Genomic DNA, 23501 nt, shown 5'->3' with positions numbered 1-23501 from the left:
GTCGGCTCTTCCAGCTTGGCAGCTCAATATCAGTTCAAGTCTCTTAATTCTCAAAACTTGTTCCAGGACAACTTTACAATCCTTCAGGCTCTTCAATAAGTTCATACAGATTGCTATCTTCCGCATTCACTTCAGCTATCTAATTCCCAAGTAGAGATTCCTTATCTTTACTTTCCTTGGCTTTGCCAGAGAGGGTATCCTCAGTCTAGGAGCAGTTGTCGGACCACATGGTCCACCCATTACAGGTCACGCAACCGATAACACTAGGATCTCTTGCCCGCACAGGTGTCATTCTCACTGCACCTAGGCTTTGGTTCAAATTCACTGTAGCTTCTCCTTGACAGTCTCTTGGCTTTGCCACAGTGTGTTCTTCCACACAACTCACTCCGTGGTGCTCACTCTCTTTCGCCACCTTGCTTTCATAAACTTCATAAGTGCTCATCACCTGCTTTTACCTTTATTCATAACGTTTCATTCTTTGTCTTTAAATGTTCATTATGTGTGTTTCACACATGTTTTCCTATCATTCTTATGCTTCTTAAAGCTTTTCTTTTAATGGGTATTCAATAATGCGTGCAATGCTTTCCTTTGCTTCGGTATTCAAGAATACTTGCTTTATATTTATGTTCCTTTAATTATAATTCAGAGTTCGGTCGTAATGTTCCAAAAAACCCTCACTTTGGGTTCACTGTCACTTGCACACATATTTCCGCTCAGCCGGCATCACCATATGCCCTGCGGTAGCCTCCGGGAGTTCTATTTCTCTCTTCTCGGCTCTGTGCACACTTCTCTGGATGTCTGCGAGCAGCGCCTGCCTGCTAGGAATCTTGCTGTGGGTTGCCAGTAGCTCTGTTCCTCAGTCGCGGACGCTACCAATGGCCTGCAGCCTTTGTGAGTCCTCTGTGCCCCACAGCTCCGGCTGTGGGACCAGGCACCGAACTCTGGCACCCTTGACCCTCTCATGGCCCGCTCGGGCCCCGCTGTTACGGTCTCTCCTTGGCAGCAGCCAGCGACCTGGCCTCCAGGCAGGACCCTCATCGGCAGCCCCCTTCTGTGCAGGAATTCCCCCCTCTCAGGCCCATCCCTCCCAGCCCAGCATCTCTCCTGCTGTTTTTTTCTTTCCTTGCTGTCAGCTCCACCTTTTATGCACATGCAACCTATTCACAAGTTGCAGGTGCGAGCCCTTGAGTCCAATTCCAATTGCCTGTCCACAATTACTTGTGTTCTTTGAACATGCCTGACCCTCACAATAGTTCCCAGGCTTCTTCCAAAAGACAACTCAGTAACAGAGCGGTGTAACTGCATGTTAGTGTGCACAACTCCTAGTCACCTCTTCCTCGTCCCAGTACTAGAGTGGTATAACTGAGGGGAAATAAGAGGAAATGATTGGCAACAACCTATGAAGGTAGGGGGAGGGTAAGGTTTACTATCACAAGGGAAAGGGGTATACCATGCCTCGCCTAAAGACATCCTCTGCCCACTCCCCAAGGACCCTCCACCCAGGTGATCCTTCTTCGCATCTCCACCCCCAGGGTCAGGATCCACGAGCGATGGACTTTCCCTGGCCACCTGAGAAGAGGATACAAGGGTAGTAGGTGTGAAGATGCCTTCAAATTTTTCATAGCACCCAAGTGACATAAATGAGCAGCAACTGGACTTGTCAACTTTGTGAATACATGCGGAACAGCCTTCAGACCAAATGGAAGCATTCATTATTTAAAATGGCAGGAATTTCTCATGTGCGGATGCAATAGGAATGTGTACTTATGTGTCTATTAGATCCACAGTGCAAAACCAACCTTCTGGGTAAAGGGCTGTTCGAAATTGAGCTAGTGTAGCTATCTTGATTTTTTCTAATGGAAGATTACGTCTGAGTAAAGGCCAGCCTGGTTCCTTTTTGGAAAAATGTACAAACAGAAAAAAACAACACTTTCACTTTCCAGGGGAGCACTTTCTCTATGGCCCGGATATGCAAATGTTTGTTCACCTCCAGGAACAGGGCTACCAACCCAGTATAAAGGAGAGGAGGAGAAGGCGTAACAGGAGGAATGTCTGACCGGTAGCGGAAAGAGACAACTGAGAGAATCCAGGAATCCTCTGCAATTGTACACCTGTTGTGTTTGTCCTTCCACAGTGATTGAGGGATCTGGACAAAAGCTTTATTGTTTTTTGGATCTGAGGTGGTAGTGGAGGTGAAAAGGAAGAAACCTTTAGTGGAAGTGCCTTGCTGTTTGTGCCTTTTCCCGTCAGGAGATCTATCAGGTTGTCTATTGTTTCTTTCGTGATAGCCATGAAAACCACCAAAACATTTGGATCTGAAGTCTGGGAGGGACTGCCAGGAAGAAGGAAATGTCTTTTGTGAAGGATTAGTAAGCACAGTCAAAGTAGAGGTCTTATTCCCAGTTAAGTCATCATCACCAGTGGATGAGTGGAATAACTGAGTTCCTACAAAAGGTAAATCAACAATTTTCTCCTGTACATCTTTATTCAAATGAGAAGCTCTAGTCCATGATGTGACGCATATCAATGCCCAGGCCAACAGCGCTGCATGGAGTGTCAATGTGGTGAATAGATGATTCCCTTATGTCTTGTGCTATAAAGGCTTGCTTCTGAGAATGCTGCCACTCTATCTGATGGAAGAAACTGCTGGAAATCAGAAATTTCCCTCCAGAAGCACTGATTTGACACAGCTAGGATAGCATCAGAATTCACCTGACAAAGGTGAACACTGCAGCTGGCATCAACTTTTTTCCATATGCATTAAGAAGCTTAACCTCCCTGGAGAGAGTTGATGAAGGCTGGCCCATTACGGAAGATGATGAGATTGAGTATCGGATAAAAAGCATATTGACTGGCATCAATCTTTTTATTGACTGGCTGACTAGGATGTGGATTCTGCCAGTTTTTCCACCCCAGCAAGGCCGTCCTTCTGAATGGCAATTCCAGGCCTGTCTGGGCTCTGAAGAGAGTGTACTCCATATAGAATTCCTGGCATGGATGATGTTTCCTCAGGGGCAGGAAGGCCTAAAAAGTCCTGTACCCCCACATTTTGCTGTGGAAGACATTGCCTGACAATGGAGCCTCTTTTCAGTGGCTGCATCATCATCTGTATCTGATGGAAGATCATCCTTCCCAAAAGGAAGATTCGAAGCTGCTGTGGAAAGTACTGAGATAGGACCGAATGGAGCATTGGGGCCTTGTGACATGGGATCACCGCCAGAGCATGTGCCAGACGAGGGACAGATATGGTTGGTTAAGAAGGAGCAACTGGCAATGAAGCGCCTAGAGGTCCCGGGATGATAGCTCAGGGGCAACGTGCTCACCTTGGAAGCAAGACGACACGGAGCACCACAGGTTCGTTCCCCGGGTCCGCGCTTAGAAACCTCTGGGTATTAAGCGCGTTATAAATATCATATCGTATCATATAATATACAGACGGAGTAGGCATCATCAGCACCTGAATGTTGATGTTGCAAAGGCAGAGTAGAAAAAGGCTGCGGTACAATCTCCTTAATGAGGTTTTTTAAATGGTCCATCATAGTCGATGCTGCTGCTGTTGGTGTCCAAGAAGACATCTAGGGTCCAATTCATAGAATCCAGTGCAGAAGCAGCACAAGTGCTGCACACCGCAAAGGTGCGTGTGCCACGCGTGCGCCAGCCATGTTGCAAACCAGCAATTGCGCGGCCCGCATATTCATGGATTTCCCCAATACGGCGCAAGGCCCCACGCCATCCGTGGCCCAGCACACACACCCCCATACCCTGCAGGCAGTCCACACCACAAGGCCCCCCCATACCCGTGACCCTACCCCGTAGGCAGCCCACACCACAAGGGCCCCCCCCAAGACCTGTGACAATACCCCACAGGCAGCCCACACCACAGGGCCCCACCCCAACACCTGTGACCATACCCCGCAGGCAGCTCACCCCACAAGCGCCCCCCTCAAGACCCGTGACCACACCCCACAGGCAGCCCACACCACAAGGGTCTCCCCCAAGACCCGTGACCATACCCCGCAGGCAGCCCACACCACAGGGGCCCCCCCAAGACCCGTGACCATATCCCGCAGGCAGGCCCCGACTCATGTCCCCCCAGCCCCACCAGTGACGGCAACCTGCTGGCAGGCCCCGACTCATGCCCCCACCTCCACCAGTAACAGCAACCTGCAGGCAGGCCTCGACTCATGTCCCCCGACCCCCACAAGTGACGACAACATGCAGGCAGGCCTCGACTCATGTCCCCCACTCCCCCAACACATTGCCCTAACATGCAATCATGTAGCATATATCCACAAAAATGCCACCACACACTGCACCCCCACGGTGCACCCCAACACCCATCCATTGGTCCTGCTTCCCAGTACATGCACCATGGCATGGGAATCACCAAACACACATGCACGCATGTTTGCACACACATGAACAAAATAGGAACAAATAGGAACAATAGGAATGTGTACTTATGTGTCTATTAGATCCACAGTGCAAAACCAACCTTCTGGGTAAAGGGCTGTTCGAAATTGAGCTAGTGTAGCTATCTTGATTTTTTCTAATGGAAGATTACGTCTGAGTAAAGGCCAGCCTGGTTCCTTTTTGGAAAAATGTACAAACAGAAAAAAACAACACTTTCACTTTCCAGGGGAGCACTTTCTCTATGGCCCGGATATGCAAATGTTTGTTCACCTCCAGGAACAGGGCTACCAACCCAGTATAAAGGAGAGGAGGAGAAGGCGTAACAGGAGGAATGTCTGACCGGTAGCGGAAAGAGACAACTGAGAGAATCCAGGAATCCTCTGCAATTGTACACCTGTTGTGTTTGTCCTTCCACAGTGATTGAGGGATCTGGACAAAAGCTTTATTGTTTTTTGGATCTGAGGTGGTAGTGGAGGTGAAAAGGAAGAAACCTTTAGTGGAAGTGCCTTGCTGTTTGTGCCTTTTCCCGTCAGGAGATCTATCAGGTTGTCTATTGTTTCTTTCGTGATAGCCATGAAAACCACCAAAACATTTGGATCTGAAGTCTGGGAGGGACTGCCAGGAAGAAGGAAATGTCTTTTGTGAAGGATTAGTAAGCACAGTCAAAGTAGAGGTCTTATTCCCAGTTAAGTCATCATCACCAGTGGATGAGTGGAATAACTGAGTTCCTACAAAAGGTAAATCAACAATTTTCTCCTGTACATCTTTATTCAAATGAGAAGCTCTAGTCCATGATGTGACGCATATCAATGCCCAGGCCAACAGCGCTGCATGGAGTGTCAATGTGGTGAATAGATGATTCCCTTATGTCTTGTGCTATAAAGGCTTGCTTCTGAGAATGCTGCCACTCTATCTGATGGAAGAAACTGCTGGAAATCAGAAATTTCCCTCCAGAAGCACTGATTTGACACAGCTAGGATAGCATCAGAATTCACCTGACAAAGGTGAACACTGCAGCTGGCATCAACTTTTTTCCATATGCATTAAGAAGCTTAACCTCCCTGGAGAGAGTTGATGAAGGCTGGCCCATTACGGAAGATGATGAGATTGAGTATCGGATAAAAAGCATATTGACTGGCATCAATCTTTTTATTGACTGGCTGACTAGGATGTGGATTCTGCCAGTTTTTCCACCCCAGCAAGGCCGTCCTTCTGAATGGCAATTCCAGGCCTGTCTGGGCTCTGAAGAGAGTGTACTCCATATAGAATTCCTGGCATGGATGATGTTTCCTCAGGGGCAGGAAGGCCTAAAAAGTCCTGTACCCCCACATTTTGCTGTGGAAGACATTGCCTGACAATGGAGCCTTTTTTCAGTGGCTGCATCATCATCTGTATCTGATGGAAGATCATCCTTCCCAAAAGGAAGATTCGAAGCTGCTGTGGAAAGTACTGAGATAGGACCGAATGGAGCATTGGGGCCTTGTGACATGGGATCACCGCCAGAGCATGTGCCAGACGAGGGACAGATATGGTTGGTTAAGAAGGAGCAACTGGCAATGAAGCGCCTAGAGGTCCCGGGATGATAGCTCAGGGGCAACGTGCTCACCTTGGAAGCAAGACGACACGGAGCACCACAGGTTCGTTCCCCGGGTCCGCGCTTAGAAACCTCTGGGTATTAAGCGCGTTATAAATATCATATCGTATCATATAATATACAGACGGAGTAGGCATCATCAGCACCTGAATGTTGATGTTGCAAAGGCAGAGTAGAAAAAGGCTGCGGTACAATCTCCTTAATGAGGTTTTTTAAATGGTCCATCATAGTCGATGCTGCTGCTGTTGGTGTCCAAGAAGACATCTAGGGTCCAATTCATAGAATCCAGTGCAGAAGCAGCACAAGTGCTGCACACCGCAAAGGTGCGTGTGCCACGCGTGCGCCAGCCATGTTGCAAACCAGCAATTGCGCGGCCCGCATATTCATGGATTTCCCCAATACGGCGCAAGGCCCCACGCCATCCGTGGCCCAGCACACACACCCCCATACCCTGCAGGCAGTCCACACCACAAGGCCCCCCCATACCCGTGACCCTACCCCGTAGGCAGCCCACACCACAAGGGCCCCCCCAAGACCTGTGACAATACCCCACAGGCAGCCCACACCACAGGGCCCCACCCCAACACCTGTGACCATACCCCGCAGGCAGCTCACCCCACAAGCGCCCCCCTCAAGACCCGTGACCACACCCCACAGGCAGCCCACACCACAAGGGTCTCCCCCAAGACCCGTGACCATACCCCGCAGGCAGCCCACACCACAGGGGCCCCCCCAAGACCCGTGACCATATCCCGCAGGCAGGCCCCGACTCATGTCCCCCCAGCCCCACCAGTGACGGCAACCTGCTGGCAGGCCCCGACTCATGCCCCCACCTCCACCAGTAACAGCAACCTGCAGGCAGGCCTCGACTCATGTCCCCCGACCCCCACAAGTGACGACAACATGCAGGCAGGCCTCGACTCATGTCCCCCACTCCCCCAACACATTGCCCTAACATGCAATCATGTAGCATATATCCACAAAAATGCCACCACACACTGCACCCCCACGGTGCACCCCAACACCCATCCATTGGTCCTGCTTCCCAGTACATGCACCATGGCATGGGAATCACCAAACACACATGCACGCATGTTTGCACACACATGAACAAAATCGCTCAACAGCAGGGACACGTAACAGAGTCAAGGAAGAGTGAAACATGCACCAAACCATTGAGAGCAGACACCACTTGGATTTAAACATATGAAACTATATTAATGAACATGTATAAAACTCACACCCAGAAAAATACAACCAGTAAAATCATGATGAATGAAATCCAAATAAAAATGAAAGTGAAAACAAAAAACAACGGGATGTAAAAAAATGTAAAACTTTAAAATGGGGTCCATATCCATTGACGCATCTCAAATTCTAAACACAAATCATGAAAAAACCATTACTCCATGATGAACAAAAAGGTTAAAAAAAAGAAATATCCAACTATGTACAAAAATCCAGGGTCCATGATCCCAAAACATTGAAGAACTCCATGAAGAAAAAACTATTTACAAGATGTGGCGCAAAGTCCATGAACTCCAAATGAAAAAAAACAACAAATGAAACCTACTCCTAAAGAACTATATACAAAGGCAGCGGGCTAGTCCTACAACTCACCATTTCCCCCAAAAGTTTCAGCCAGGGCATTATCGAAACTCTGCGTCAATTTCCCTGTGTTCTCCCCTCGAGGGCCTACAGGGTCTCTATCGTGCTCCTATCCAACTCCCTGCGAGACTCCTCGAGGGACTCGGCCCGCCTCTCCGCCCGACCCAGGGTGTTCTCCGCCCTGGCGATGGTAAGTCGTGCCCGCTGTGCCTGCTGCTGCTCTGCTCTAATCTGCTGGCCTATTTGCTCCAACACGGAAGACATCCTTGTGGTAAGGTCCACTTTTCCCTCCTTCCCGATGGCCGATACCTTCCCCTCTGATGTTGAGAGCCCAGAGTACTGTCGCCTCCTACATCAAGCCTGCTGCCGCCTAAAAGTCTGGTGTCTGCGCCTCCGGGACAACCTCTGGGATGATGACAACCCCCGGGGCTGTCGTGCACGTGCCCTGCTGCTTGCTGCCTGCACTTCCTCCATTGCCATTGGTCCTGTTGCTGCAGGGATCACCTCTGCTGATCCTCCGTCGACTCCTGACTGTGGCAGGGATGTGGTCTCCACCAGACTGGCTGCCGGGGTTGGGACAGGTACACAGGGGGCCCTGGTGGTATGTGGGCCGGAAGACGGCAAGGCGGACGACTGGCTTACAGGGGAGGAAGAGGAGGAGGGGGTCAGGAGGAGCAGCAGTGGCCAGCACACGTAGCACATTTGTGACCATGAACTGTGGTAGCCAGTTAATGAGGTGACAGACCTCATTGTGCTGATTTGCAAGCCCCCGATTGGAAGCCTGCATATCATTATGAATTCTGCCTGTATGCCTCGTAATTCCGGCTACCACCGGTTCCACCCGGTCACGAATTACTTCATTCGCAGGTAGTGGAAGATCCGTTTCCGTGGATACATCTGCCACCTGCGGATGGGTACAACATGGGGCATGCCCGCAGGTGCATACTTCTGCAGTCGCAGTACCAGGGACAGGATTAGGCACAGGCACCTCCACAGCGACCTGCACTGCCTCCAGCCCTTGACCCTGTACTGCAGCAGTCACACCTACGTCATCACCCCCGCTGTACCCCATGGGCTGGGCTGATGTGGCCTCCTCCTCCTCCTACACCATCACCAAGCTGGATGACTCCCCACTGTCTTCCGCATCGGATTTCCCCTGTGTGGTCTCACCTGTCTCTCCCACTGCAGAGGAGCCCACAACCAACTTCGACCTCTTGGGCCTCTCCTCAGCAGCTGCGGCCATTGTTGCGGACGTGGACCAACCTCCTCACTCCCGGAAGATGACGGTCCCTGGGAGGATGACTGGGCCCTGCATCTGTGCCTGGTGGAGGCATCCCTGCTGCGATGCTCACCAGCACCTTCTCCGCCCTCTTCTCCCATCGTCGCTGTGGATAGGGAAACATCAGGCTACTGAACATATGTGTGTATGTGTGTTAGTCACAATGCAAATGTACATCAGTGGCACTGGCAAAGGTCACGACCATCATCACCCTCCTCTACACACAGGGAAGTGCCATTCACACATATTCACAAACATGTCTGTCATTCACAACACACATGCACATCCTTGGACAAAGCACTGACACAAGATCACAATTGTGTATTCAGCTCATTCACACACATCATCTGACAGTCATGAGGCAGCACATGGAGGTATCATGTCACAGGGCACTCGAGGGCTAATTGGCAGCGTGAGGCAATCACAAATCAAGAACTCAAGTAGCATACATCCTGGAGTGTTGGACAGTCACACACTCACTACTCAGACACACGCACATGTACACCACGCATGTCCATGATGTTGACATAAGCATCTATGAGTCACACCTCTCGCATGCCCCAGTCCAGACACAGGTATGCAAACATGTGCGTGTCATTCCATGCTGGTACGCATCACGCATTGCAACACAGACGACATTTATGTGGGACACGCTTGAATGGACGAACATGCAGACTGTCAGGGACATGCACACAGACATCTGTAGAGGAGGCATGCCAGACAAAAGGCCAAGGTCCACACTCCAGCCACACGTCAACATGCACATGCACTATGGTGGACAAGAACACAAACAATTACCAGTCGACTCCAGACAGAGCACCAACTCCAAGACCTGGGGGTACAGCGCTAGGTAGAAGCGCTCCAGGACCCTCATCTCGTCGGTGGTCAACCGGCCCCGGCGCCTCACTCGATCATCAACAGCCTTGAGGAGGCACCGGGTCTTGTTGTGGGTCCTGGACTTGAATTCTTCCCAGCGCTTGTGTACATGTTGGTAGTTGCGGGGTGCCACCCCCTCCGCGTTTATGGCACCCACGATGTCCTCTCAGATCTTCTTCGATCCTTCACTGCTGACTTGCGATGGGCCATGGAAGATGGCATCATGATGCCCCAGGACTTGCTCCACCAGGATGCCAACTTCCCTGGATGAGAACATGACAGCCCTCTGCCTTTCTGCCGGTGGGTTGCCACTTGCCTCAGATGGTGTTGGGTCGGACATGGCAATCCCGAGGCAGGTATGGGTGGGCAAGGTAGGGCTGGACTGTGGAGCAGTGGTATGGCGGCAGTCGAGAGCCTTCAGGATCAGCAGAGGTGGTCACAACAACAGGATCACTGGCAATGGCTTCAGAGCTGCACCAAAATGCAGGGCACGTGGGCAGCAGGCACACAGAGTGGGCTGGCAGCAGCAGATGGCTCATAGGAGGCAGCTTGGGGCAGTTGGAGGCAGTTAAATGGCCTTGTAGGCAGGAGCGTTGGTCTTCCGTGTTCTTTCACATGGCCAGCCGGAAACAGAGTGACTCCGCACGCGTGGAAACATCGTGTTAGCATGTAATCAGAGGAAAGGCCCTAAGCGCGTACATTACATGACACGCGCTGGATGTTGTGCGTTGCCATTCAGTATGTGATAAAGGTGTGCGTAGGACGACAGTGCAATGTACATTCTTTTCATGGGGACGGACGGGTGAATTTCATATTTTTGTGGGTTCACACACGATTAGTTCACTACTGTGGCAGTGCGTACTTCTTGTTTTGGCGGGGAGTTGCCTACGCGCACACACGCGTGAGATTTTTTTCATTCTACGAGGCAGACGGTGAGTCGTGCATGCATTTTTCCCCACTGTGGTTGCCCCTTTGTGTCACGTACCCCATTTTTGAGGTCATAGGAGCCTACGTGTTACTTGCGTACGCATTTTCTGTGTTGTTGGGTGCCGCAGCGTACGGTGGGATGTTTTTTACTCACACAAGGGCTACCGAGGGGGTTGCGTACATGTCGATTTTTGGTTTTGGGGTGCCTGAGCGTTGCGCAACCCGTTATTTTTTCACCAGGGGTCACATAGAGCCTTGCTGGAGCACAGTGGTATGTTTTCCATCACGTACCCTGCCCCCTCACTCCAATTGCCCAGAGCAATTGTTGGCTGCACCTCCCATTGCGCTAGTCCATCAGTGCCATGACTGGGAGGGCGACAAGTGGGAAGGGAGGCAAAGTTGGGAGACCTGCCAGAGGTGGCCAAGGTGGGTGACGTGGCCAAGGTGGGCGACATGGCCAGGGTGGCCCAGTTGGCCAAGGGGGGTGACGTGGCCAGGGTGGTCAAGCTCGCCAAGGTGGGTGACATGGCCAGGGTGGTCAAGCTGGCCAAGGTGGGTGACATGGCCAGGGTGGTCAAGCTGGCCAAGGTGGTCCACGTGGGCAAGGTGCCCAGGCCCATGCAGGTATAGCTATGTCCCCCCCACCCAACCGGAGCATGCTGAATCGGAAATAGAACCCTCATTGCTGTCGCAGGTGAGTGATTCTACTGTGGATGCTGTTCTGTCCCAAACACCTGGAGGGGGGGGTGATAGACCCCTCACGGGGCCAGTCAGTGTTGATATGTCTGTCTGTGGTGGTTACGGCTGCAGGGTCACGCTCCACAGTATTGGCTGCTGTTCCTGGGGCAGCTGATCAAGGGAGGAATGCATTCCTGCAGCCACAGGCAGCGCCAACACAGCAAGGGCCAGGTATCCTTGGGTCCGGCGGGTGTGGGGTCCGGCAACGCAGTGGCCGTGTGCCACACGGAAATACTGTGTGGGAGAAGAGCAATTCATGTATACTATTGCACAGCAACAGGCAGCATCATGTGAGATGTTGGCACAGGGCATGGTTAGGGTGGCCAATTACATGCTCCCCCTGAAAGACAGATGGAGCTCCAGCAGCAGGCATTGCAGTCCACATGCCGCTCGCACAGGCTGGACATGTCGGCCAGCAACAGGGACCGACGAGCTGAACTGGGGACTCTGCACACAGCCATAGCTGCTGAGACTGAGGCCCACAGGGCTGTCCTGAGGGAAGAGAATACCTCCCTCAGATCTTCTCTGGCTGCACTTGAGTTGGCCGCAGTAAACGGGCAGAACAGCAGATGGAGCAGGTGACGCACAACGTCTCTGTCGAACTCTGTGCAACCCGCGAGGTCTTGCAAGTGGAGATCCGTGCATCCCGTGACATCTTGCAGGCGGAACTCCGTGCATCACGTGAGGTGCTGCATGCGGACCTCCGGGCCATCATGATGCAGAATCAAACCTTTCAGGCCCGCAAGCTCGCTGCCATTAGGGAGCAGACCAGGGCTATACATGGTCAGCTTCCCTTACCACACACACACCCCCTAATGCTACACCAGAGGGTGACGACAGCATTGACAGCTCTCCCACTCTATTCTAGCCATGCAGGCCATGAACCCATGGAGGTTTTTTTTCCGCACCTACTCTCTCCTGGGTGCCCCCCACCACGCCCCCCTGGTCACCATGGCCATTTTAGATTTTTTTTTTACTTTATTTTTTGTCTATTGTGCATTCATGTGACAGTGTGTTGCTTTGTGTGGCACCCGAAGGCATCCACTGTGTGTTCCGGCTGGGCCCATACAGGCTTGTCTTGTGTTGGTACACTCCTTGTTTGTGCCTTAGGGTCCAGACACATATTCCACTGCTGCTTCCCCTTTCCATGGGCTTGCAAGGAGGGCAGCGTGTGAAAGTAACTTACACAGAGGCATTGGCCTTCCATCAGTTGTGTGGTCAGCCTGAAGTCCAACCTGTGTATACACCCCTAGTGGTGATTCATGATTGTTTGTCCAGTGTAAGGTTAGCATACCTTTTTGTTTGGACATTGGTTAATGTGCATTTTTTCATGTTACATCTTCATGTATTACCTTACTGTCTCCATTTTTGATACCCTTCCTGCTGTATGCGTGACCCTGCCCCCTTTAGCTGGCAGAGACACACTCAAGATAGAAGGGGTCCATGTGGTAGCTTTGTTACTTTGAGGCACTTGTGCTATTGTGATTGGTCACTGTCTGACATTGTTACTGTTGGGTCCTGTGTTTATGATATGTTATGCTGGAAGATGGATGTTCCTGTGTATGATTTCATTTTAATGTGTCAGAGTGAGTTATTTCTGACCTAGTTCCAGTTGTCGAAGTGCACTTTGTGACAGTAGCGTTATGTGTTGGCCATTTATTTGTCACTTTTGACACTGCATGGTGTGGCAATCGGGTGACATTAAGTTTTGGAAGGTTTAGCTGACATAGCAGGATTTAGATGTGCTGTTTTCCATGGGGTAATACTGCATCTTCATTGTTTACCTTTTGGTCACACGGGATTGTGTTGGTTTAAGTAGCTTGGGATGCCCACAATGTAGCACTTCCAAGGACACCATCTCAGGGTGGTAAGGTTGGGACAGTTGATTGTCCCTTTGTCATCGATTGTCACCTGGAATGTGCCAGGCCTGTGTGCACTACGCAAGGGTGGGATTTTAGGTGAAAAATTGTGCCACAAGCTGGGTACGGGCTGCTTTGCCATGTGCTCTTTCCCCTCCCATGCGCAGCGGGCGTGCATGTGGTTGGGGATGTGGGGGCACCACCATGTCCACCGGTACGCCACGCTATGTTGCAACATTGTGCAGGACACATGCTGCCACAATGATCCTGCACACTGCTGGTGGTGCATATAGTAGTTGTCCACCAGAGTGGTCAAGGGAGCGGAAGCGTGACTTTAGCACTCCGAATTATCGCTCCATTATGGGCCTAGTTGCAATATGGGCTGCGTTGTATCTTACCTGGGGTGGTGTGGTCGGGTTCTGTATTGGTGTCATCATGTAGCTGCTCAGAGGGTAGGCACTGTGCTCTGGGGAGGTGAGAATGGTTGTCATTAGTTGGCTTTGTTTATTTGTCTGTGTCTAACATGCATGCATGTGCACAGGCATTTATACTCACCAATGAGCCATGTGTTGCCATGCCTCCCAGTTTCCAGGTCGCGGTGTAAGGGTGACATTCTGAATATTAAACTATCATGGGTGGACCCTGGATAGTTGACATATACAGAGGTAATGATTCCCTTGGCATCACATACAACCTGTACGTTGATGGAATGCCAGTGCTTGCGATTCCAATATATGTGCTCTGTGGCCCTAGGTGGATGTAGGGCCTCATGGGTGCAATCAATGGCACCAACACTTTGGCGAAGTGTGCCACCCCATAAAAGTCCTGGACCACGGCCTGCCTTTCTGCGGGTGTTCTGGGCATGTAGATGTGCCTGCGGACTGAGGGGCGTGCAGTCATGATTGCCAACACCTGATGTAGGCAGTGTGACTGCGTGGCCTGTGAAACACCCCCAACTATGGCAGTTGTCCGCTGAAATGACCAAGTGGCCAAAACATACAGTACATTGAGCACCTTTTCCAAGGGGCTCAGTGTTTGGGAGCACAGGGTGGGTGATGTGAGGTCATCCTCCCACTCAGGGACCAGGTCTAGGATATGGAGGTGGAAACCTATACCTGCCATAGACCTGGTCATCAGGCATCCCAAAAAGGCTGGTCCGGGGTACAAAAATGCAGGGGCTGGCTATCCTCCTCCTGCGGTGTCCCACGATCACTGCTGCGAGGAATGGTACATTCATCGTAGCTGTATACGCGCGTTTGTGTTCGCACATGCTTTTTATGCATTGTTTTAGGTGCGCGGTGACGCTTACGTCTGCTTTCTGTTGGCAGACATGTTTCCGGATTTGCGCGTCTTTTACCGCGCACAGGAGAGCCCTGTTCAATTCCATGAATATGTGTTAGCGCACGTGTGGGCGTTGCGAGTATTTTACTGTGGTACTTCCCACATAACGCCCACATTTACCATTTTTGTTCCCCATTCCACATGTTCCGCCCCCTCTTTAGGTGTGTGCGCTGGATGGTGTGTGCCTTCACTTGGCGTCTCGCGCAAGTCGTTCGTGATGTCACAGTGACGTGTTGGACCTGCGCATATTCAACAGAGGTCTCAGGTAAGCCACGTGCAATGTGTTCCATGAATCGGAAAACGGGCGCTTGCATGTGTTTTGCACGCATGTGCCCCATTTTCGGCACAGATTTATTCCATGAATTGGGCTGCTAATGTTCGCCAATATGTGTTCATATCTCTATAAATGTACTCAGTGAGGAAATTAAATTAGACATAACTAACAATCTATGTAAATATACTGAGTTATGATGTTTGACACCATGTTTTCTATTTTCAAGTATGTGTTTATTTCATGTTGGTTTGGTCTCCTTGTTTAAGGCCATGTTGTTTTGGATAAGCACGAACATATGTTGTATGTGCTACCGCACTTATGTACAGTATGAGCGTGACCATACATTTCATAAAATAGACTTTCACAAAAAATGTATTATTGTTGCTAGGTAGACATTTCTTTTGTTGTTTCAAGCAGACACCGAAGCCAGGTGCTGGAAGAGACGGAGCACTGTATCACACAGAAGAAGATGGTACTGGATATGACGTTACCCACATAGTGGTCATTGGAGATCAATCAACCCCAACAAAATCCACCTTTCTCAGAATTGGGCGCAAGATGATTTTTGTCGGATTTTGATAAGAGGAGATAGTGGAAGCCTCAGAAAAATGAGACACTGTGACAAGACCTCAGACACCGCCTCCGAGGTGCAAATCACCATCATCAATGAACTAATTTGTATGACATCTGGACGCCATCTTGTGGGAGATTGGATGCAGTTGGTTAGAAGAATGGGAACAGTATGTCCTGTACCTCTGTAAATGGTCACTGTGACCATTGTGATGCACCTTACCAGAGACACAAGGAGGGTTGTCCAACACAGAGCTAGGAGCACCTGGCCCAGCCGGGTCCTTTGGACGCACCCAAGTGATTGAGGCAAAACCCTCGGATCAAGCCCCAATAAGAGGTCTATGACCATCAGGCTGACAGAGCGCAGCCGATTCCCGATGCTCAGACCTCACCTTGAGTCTGATGTAGACGGTCTCAGACCCTGCAGGACCTTCAGTGTGAGCACAGGTAGCAGCAGCAAAGGACTTGGGGCAAGCACCAAATAGACCGCTGACTAGCTGCAACAGGACTTGCGTCCCTCCCACTAGATCACCTGAATGGGATGAAGTAGAAAAAGTCTAACTTACTTGTGAGCGAACCTTCCTGTAGTGTGCTAGGGAAGAGGCTGGCTGAAGATCTCCACCCAACGAAGAAGTCTTCTGCACAAGATGAGCAGGGGAAAAAGTGTGTCATGATGCGTAGTTGACCCACATGTGCTCGGGTCCCAGAAGCCTGTGGGAATCTGCTGCCGCATCATGTCTACCACACAAAGAACATGCTGAAAGCCCCTGTTGCACCCAACATGAAAGAGCGTAAAGGAGTTGGCGGGAGGTGAGGGGGGGAAAAGAAAAAATGAAGGGAAAAGGCAGGACATTTTTTTACTAACACGCTGTACAAGGGCATCTCGCACCATCGGAGAAAAGGGCTGAGAGCCGGTGGAAGGTGGGGTCAGCTGGCCTGTCCACACCCACCTATTACATAACAAAACATTTCAACGGGAATATATTTTTGCTGATCATTGTTCAGATTTGCTGAGAAACAAGAAAGACTATTAAGTTGCCCTCTTTGAATGAGTCCCGCTTTGACTGCAACAGGTGTGCTAAATTGTCATCATATGTAGAATACAACACACAGCATTAAAACCAAATTCATAATTGCACAACTGGGACTTTTTGTGAAGGGGCCCATCACAGGGAACAGTTCAGATGTGTATGTCATGTAGCTTTGGAATTGGGAAACATCTTTGTTCATAAAAGAGATACATCTGATTCATGCTGCTTAATGCTTCCTATTTCACAAGACAAAATATACTGGTCACTGGTTTTAACATTTTTATATCAGGATTTGAAAGCATGCTACATAAACCAGCATATAAGCATATTTCAGGTAAGCTACTGTGATCACACAAATGTTCCTTATATACTATTGTAAACATCAATTGGTTTTGAAAATATTTTATGCATACCTTTTTGGCCCAAAAGATTAACTCTTTGTTCACAAGCTGGATTAGCTCAGAGTGACAAAAGGGAAGAAAGTAGACAATTTCATTGATCCGTCCCAGAAACTCATCCCTTCGAAAGTGAGCCTATAAAAATAAAAGAAGAGTTGGAATCAGGGTGTTAGTGATAATGTGATGGATGTACAGTGCTGTGAAAACATATTGTGCTCTGTGAATCCTACTTCAGACAAGTGACATTAAGTGGCCGTTACAGTCAATGTTTAATATCACACCAGTCAATCTTTACATCAACAAAAACACAGGAAAGAACAAAGCAAACTCTTACTCGTGTACACTCCCTGAATTAACAGGATCCTGCATTTGGGATACGTTTTGGTCACTCTAAATTACCAAAATGCGCACAGCAGCCATTTTCCAAAGGTACAGGGCAAACAAATTACACATGTGTTTTTCTTTGTGAATTTTTCAAATCAAATATATGGGGAAACACATTCAGTGGCGGCTGGTGAATTTTTCCACTCGGGGTGGAGGCGCAAATATTTCCTACTACTTAAGTGAGTGACCGGGCATAGCAAGGGAGCCTCCAATAGATAAGTAGAGTGTCTCGCCCAATCATTTATTTTCTTAGAAAGACTGAATGAGATGGTGCATTTCACAGCACACCAATCATGAAACACTGGGTAAGGAGCCATACAATTTACAATACGTTCTCTAATGCAGAAGAAAATCCAATTCCAACTGTACACAAGAGCACTTTCTGTCATTTCTATGATGCTTTCTATGAGGCCTTTGGCCCAACGTATGCCAGCATTATCACTATAAAACACAGTTCATGATATCTGTGCCCACTTTATAGGCCAGTATTCTACCAGAATATGAGGACATTTACTTGCTGCCTGGGCAAATAAATGCTAGAATTGCCACCGAATAGCAATCCTACTGCCTTTGCCTTATAATGCCAATTTTGCCACAGTTCTGTTGGCTGTTGGCTGTGCTCAATAATCCCAGAATTGCACTGCAAGTATACGCGTCTTGCTTTGTCCAATAATGTAATGTCCATGAAAGAAGAAATTGCCATGCTGCCTGTGACAACATATACATAAGTGCCACTCTTAAATGAAGACATTCCCTGTGTTTCATGGCTTGGCTCACCTACACAAGGCACATTTCTCAAGAAGCGCACTACGAGATAGTATTGCTGCCTGAGACACACATCTTTAAGATCTACAGCGATGAAGTTAAAGGTAATATAATACCATGTAGACGTGGGGAGGTACCACTGCTGACTTAGGCAATAGCCTATAATCTCTAAAATAGAGCTAAGGTTTATATGAGGCCCTGTGAGACCTAGAGATACAGCACTGCTGCCAAAGGTCCAAGGCTAATATCTGAGGACATAGAGCTGAGTGAGGTTTAAGAGACCATGTAATTCATAGGGAGATGTAGCTGTTGCCAGAGCCATAAGTCTGTAACATCTATTGGTATACCTCAGTAAAAATGAGAGAAATATTTTTGCTGTCTGAGGCAAACAAGTGATCTGGAGTTGCCTCTGGTGTTATAAATGTGTGCCGTCTGTGGCGATAGGTCTGCTTCAAATCTTCTGAGTCTCTAGGACATTAACTAATGGCTCTGTTGGCCAAGATGTGATCCCGCACTTTCTGAATAGGTACATAACTCTTCATCCCAAGGCGTGGGCCTGTAGGGTCTGCATATTTAGCTATGTTACTCTACGTGTGAGCCTGTAATATCTGTGGGTCTGCTCTCCACAGAGCGTATGTGGCTCTGCTTTCCAAGTCATAGGCCTGTAGCACCTCGTCAAATGGCAGTGCAGCCAAAGACCTGCACACTTCCCTATGCTGCCCAAGTCAAAGGCCTATGGTATCTGCCCATTCAGCTATGTTGCCCAAGTTATGAGGCTGTGGGTTCTGCACATTTAGCTCTGCTGTGCAAGGCTTGAATATTGTAGAGTGTGATCAGATATATCTTCTGTCTGATACATGATCCTGTACTGTGACGATAAACCTCTGCAGTCTGGGGTCAGTTGAGATTATTGGATATGATGTGGCATTTATAAAGCGCCTTTACACGAGTGTTTCTAGGCACCACAAGACAAGGGAGGGAGGACATAGGGAGAACAAGGACAAACGATCCTACTAGGCCTTGTGTCATTCGGATCGTGAAAGTGCGAGAATATAAGTGGAAGGAGAGGGGGAGGTGCAAGGGAGAGGAAAGGGGGAAGTGCGATCAGGGCAGTATTGCTCTGAGTAAGTGCAGCCACTGCAGCGCGGCTCTGGGTAAGTGCAAGGAGGCAGGGGGGCTGCAGGGGTTACAGTTACAGCCCATAAGTGCGCGGTAGGCCAGGAGGCAGTGCAGAGGAAGACTGGTCATGGAGGAGCCTGGTACCCAGTGAGACTCTCAGGGAACCAAGCAAACCAGTCGGCACAGCAGACATGGAAGTTAGCAAGGGAGCGAGAGACAGAAGGCAGAGGAGAAAAGGAGGGTCTTGAGCTGCTTCCGGAACTTAAGGTCGTCCTGCTCAAGTCTGAGAGGGGCAGGGAGGGGGTTTCAGATGGAGGCACCTGCAGAGGAGAGCGATCTACCCACCACTCTGCTCCTGAAGAAGCATCTGACCCTCAGAGAGTTGGAGGTAGCTGAGTGAAGGGCTCTAGAAGGAAAGTATTTCAGAAGAGAGAGTTGGATGTAGTGCAGGCCCAGGCCCCAGAAGGCCTTGTGGACAATGCAGAGGGTCTTGAACTTGATCCTAAAAGTAGCCACCGGGAGTCAGTGGAGAGATTTCAGGGCTGGAGAGATACGGTCCCTGGGCTTAAGGCCAAGGATAAGTCTCAGTCCTGTTCTGGATTAGTTGCAAGGTGCAAAGAGTAGTGGTAAGTAGTCTGAGAAAGAGGCTTTATGCAGTAGTCCAGCCTGGAGAGAACCAGGGCTCTGGAGACAGTGAGGTTCTGGCGGAAAGTGAGAAAAGGAAGAATACCTCTGAGGAGGTGCAGCTGGAAGTATGCCTTTTTGGCATGGTCCGTGACGTGAGGAGAGAAGGAGAGAGTGGAATCGAAGAGGACGCCAAGGTTTTTTTTCCAGACAGTAAGGCGAAGGTAGAGGGCCCAAGGAGGGTGGCAAGAGAGAGAGAGAGAGAGAGAGAGAGAGAGAGAGAGAGAGAGAGAGAGAGAGAGAGAGAGAGAGAGAGAGAGAGAGAGAGAGAGAGAGAGAGAGAGAGAGAGAGAGAGAGAGAGAGAGAGAGAGAGAGAGAGAGAAATTGGGAGCAGGGGTCACAATGAGAAGGATTTCCGTCTTACTGGCATTAAGGCAAATATCGTTGGAGGCGCACCAATCCTGAATCGGGGATAGACAGGAATGAGCGAGGGATGAGAGGAGGCTGAGGGAAGACAAAGAGCTGAGTATCATCCGTATAACACTGAAAGTTCTAAGAGAAGGTGGAAATCAGGTGGGCCAAAGGGGCCAGATAGACACTGAAGAGCCAGGGTGAGAGGATAGAGTCAATTGATGGCCAAGTTCACACAGCCAGTTGATCAGGTTGGCGTTATTGACCGTGTCGAAAGCAGAGGAAAGGTCCAGGAGGATGACGACAGAGGGAGAGCTGGAATCGAGGTTAGAGAGCAGATCTTCACGGGTGTTCAGGAGAGCAGTTTCTGTGCCTCTGGCTGCTCTGAAGCCAGACTGATGGTCATGTAGGCAGCCAAAAGATTCAGTGTGGAGGGTCAATTGGGAGATGGCAAGCATTTCCAGGAGTTTTCCCAGGAAAGGAGTGATGGAAATCGGGCGATAGTTTGCCGGACATGTAGGATCAGCAGAATGCTTTTTTATGAGGTGGTGTACAAGGGAGTGATTGAGGAGAGCGGGGAAAGATCCAGTGGCGAAAGAGTGATTGCAGAAATTGGCCAAGGCTGGGGCGAGGGTGGCAATGTGGTCCTTGATGGTTCTGGAGGAGCAGGGAGCACCTGTTTGCACTACATTTTCATAGATTGGACTTGTCTAGAGACATCATCAGGTGTTGTCAGAGCAGAGAAGAAAAAAGGAAGAGGAGAGGCAGGCAAAGGGGGTTTGAGAGAGGTAGGGGGAGAGGAAGATGAAAGCGTGTACAGGATGTCTGGAGTTTCAGTGGTGAAATGAGAGGCCAGGGCCATACAGAGGGCCTGAGAAGGAAAAGGAGAGGTGGAGGCTGCAGTAGGATTGGCCAGCTCCTTGCAGAGTTCAGCCGTGTTGTTGGAGGTCACAGAAACACGGGGATGGATATGGACCCTCTTCTTGGAGAGGACAGAGAGTCTGTATTGCCTTTGGAGCAGGCGGCAGGCCAGTTTGTCAGAGAGTGCACCCGAAGACCTCCACTTCTTCTCAGCCACCCTACACTTGCGTTTCAGGGCGGCGAGGTTGGGCTCGTACCAAGAGTTGCACTTAGAGGTAGGCTTCAGATGGATTCTCATGACCGGGGCAAGGATGTCCAGGGTGCTGGAGATAGAAAGATGCAGGTTAGAGAGGGCTGTGTCAGCTGCAGGAGTAGGAGGAGCAGAGAAAGTAGCGCAAAGACGTCCACTGACACTCGCTTCATGGGCCGAATGACCTTGAAGGAAGGTGGCAGTGCTGGGGTAGGCTTAGCTTGAGGGGCAAGAAGGTTCAGGAGAGAGGAGAGCAGAAAGTGGTCAGTCCAAAAGAGAGTAGTGGTTAGAGTGTTAGATAGGGGGATGTCTGAGGAGATGAGAACATCCAAGGTGTGTCCAGCTAAGTGTCAGACCAGAGGGTAGAATGGAAAGGGAGAGAGGGTCGCATAGGTTGCACAAGAGCCCAGAGAAGGGACTAAAAGCATCCAGGTGGATGTTGAGATCTCTGAGGAGGAGAAGCTGAGAGGTCAAGGCAAGGAGAGAAGAAGAGAGGTCCGTCCATTCTAAGAGGAAGAGGGTGACCTGGCCAGGTGGTCTGTAGATGGTGGCCACAGTCAGAGAGAGGTTAGGAGAGATAGAGAGCCTGCAGACTAGGCATTCAAGGGAGGAGTAGGCCTGCGTAGTAATGACAGAAGCAGAGACCCACTCCAGAAAGATCAGGGCCACACCACCTCTGGGCCGATAGGTTCTGGGCTCAGAGAGGATCTTGTAGCCATCAGGGCGGAGAATGTCAAAACTCGTGACAGAGCCGGCCGTGAACCATGTCTCGGTGAGAGCGAGGACATCCAGTACAAGGTCTTCGAGGAGGTGGCAGATGTCAGAGGAATGGTTGACAGCAGAGCGAGAGTTGAGAGTAGCAACATGGAGCAGGTTGGCACATTTGAAAGACTTCAGAGGTGGGGTGCAGGAGTGAGGTATACCCAGCGGAGGCGGCTGAAGGGCCTGAGTGTGGGCAGAGGCAGTAGATGGAGGTGGCATAGGGGCCAGAGACGAGGAGGAGGTAGGTGCCAGAGAGGCGTCAGCGGAGGAAGGAGGTGGCAGAGGGGCCAGAGAGGTGTTAGAAGGAGTGACAGGAAAAGGGAGGAAATTGATGAGACGCGGGAGACTCTTAGCATGAAGGAGGAGATTGGCCTGAGAGCACTGGACCATGACGTACCATTTAGATAGATGTTGATGATGGTCTTGAAGGACTGGAAGGGGACCACGAGGACCTTCCACCGGGTGTCACCATTATTAATGGGAGAGAAGGAGAAAGGAGAGAGAACAGAGACCATATGGGAGGTCCATAGATCTGGAGGGGGGACGACAAAGAGGATGCTGGTGATAGTATGTCTGGAGGAAACGCTGATGTGGGTATCGGCGATAAGGAGGCCTGGGTTGGAGACCAGGATATCCCTCTTGAACCTTTTCCTTCCAGACCTAGTGAGAGGGATAGGATTGGAGCTAGAGTAGCAGTTTCAGAAGATGGGAGAGATTGAGAGCACCATAGGGGGTGTAAGGAGGCAAGAGGGGAGAGTAAGGGAGAAAAAGAAGCAGAGCCCACAGCTGTGCACCACTGGAAGCAGGAGAGGGTTCACACAGAAGGAGGAACACGGGAGGCAACACGCAGGCAACACACCACAGGGGAACAAAAGAGCAATATGGACGGAAGACGGAGGGCGCACTGCGAACCACCTAGTACTGACTTTCCTAAAAGGAGGGTAAAAAAGCCTAGTTGTAACAAAACAGCAATGCAAAGATGCCCAGATTCAACTTTCTTAAAATGAAGGGAAAAGGCCTAGTTGTAACACAATAGAAATGCAAAAACACCCAGATTTGACTTTCCTAAAAGGAGGGAAAAGGGTCTAGTTGTACACAACAGCAATGCAAAGACACCCAGATTCGACTTTCCTAAAAGGAGGGAAAAAGGCCTAGTTGTAACATAACAGCACTGCAAAGACACCCAGATTCGGCTTTCCTAAAAGGTGGAGAAAAAGGCCTAGTTGTAACACAACAGAAATTCAAGAAATGCGACTTTCCTGGAGAGATGCGAGAGATGTCTAAAAAGTACAGTTCACTGAGATGCTTAAGAGTGGTGCGATAAGAGGAATAAGAGTTTTTGGAGGGGTCAGTTTAGTGGTTTGCAGTGATTTCTGCACCCCCCCGCCCGCACCACACCTACCTTGTCAGTCGCAT

General features: G+C 50.0%; 1 protein-coding gene across 1 annotated transcript in view; it reads right to left on the bottom strand.

Annotated features, from left to right (window-relative positions):
* CLPB (ClpB family mitochondrial disaggregase) overlaps positions 1 to 23501 on the bottom strand; it is a 1931888-nt gene that overhangs the window by 34892 nt on the left and 1873495 nt on the right. Inside the window, exon 14 of the mRNA XM_069640284.1 lies at positions 16924 to 17043. Within this exon, the coding sequence (XP_069496385.1) occupies positions 16924 to 17043 (120 nt within the window). The remainder of the gene's footprint in view (positions 1 to 16923; positions 17044 to 23501) is intronic.

The sequence above is a fragment of the Ambystoma mexicanum genome, chromosome 7q (genome assembly GCF_040938575.1).
Source record: "Ambystoma mexicanum isolate Mex_15411 chromosome 7q, UKY_AmexF1_1, whole genome shotgun sequence".
Lineage (NCBI taxonomy): Eukaryota > Metazoa > Chordata > Amphibia > Caudata > Ambystomatidae > Ambystoma > Ambystoma mexicanum.
This window is presented reverse-complemented; position numbering and strand designations above follow the sequence as displayed.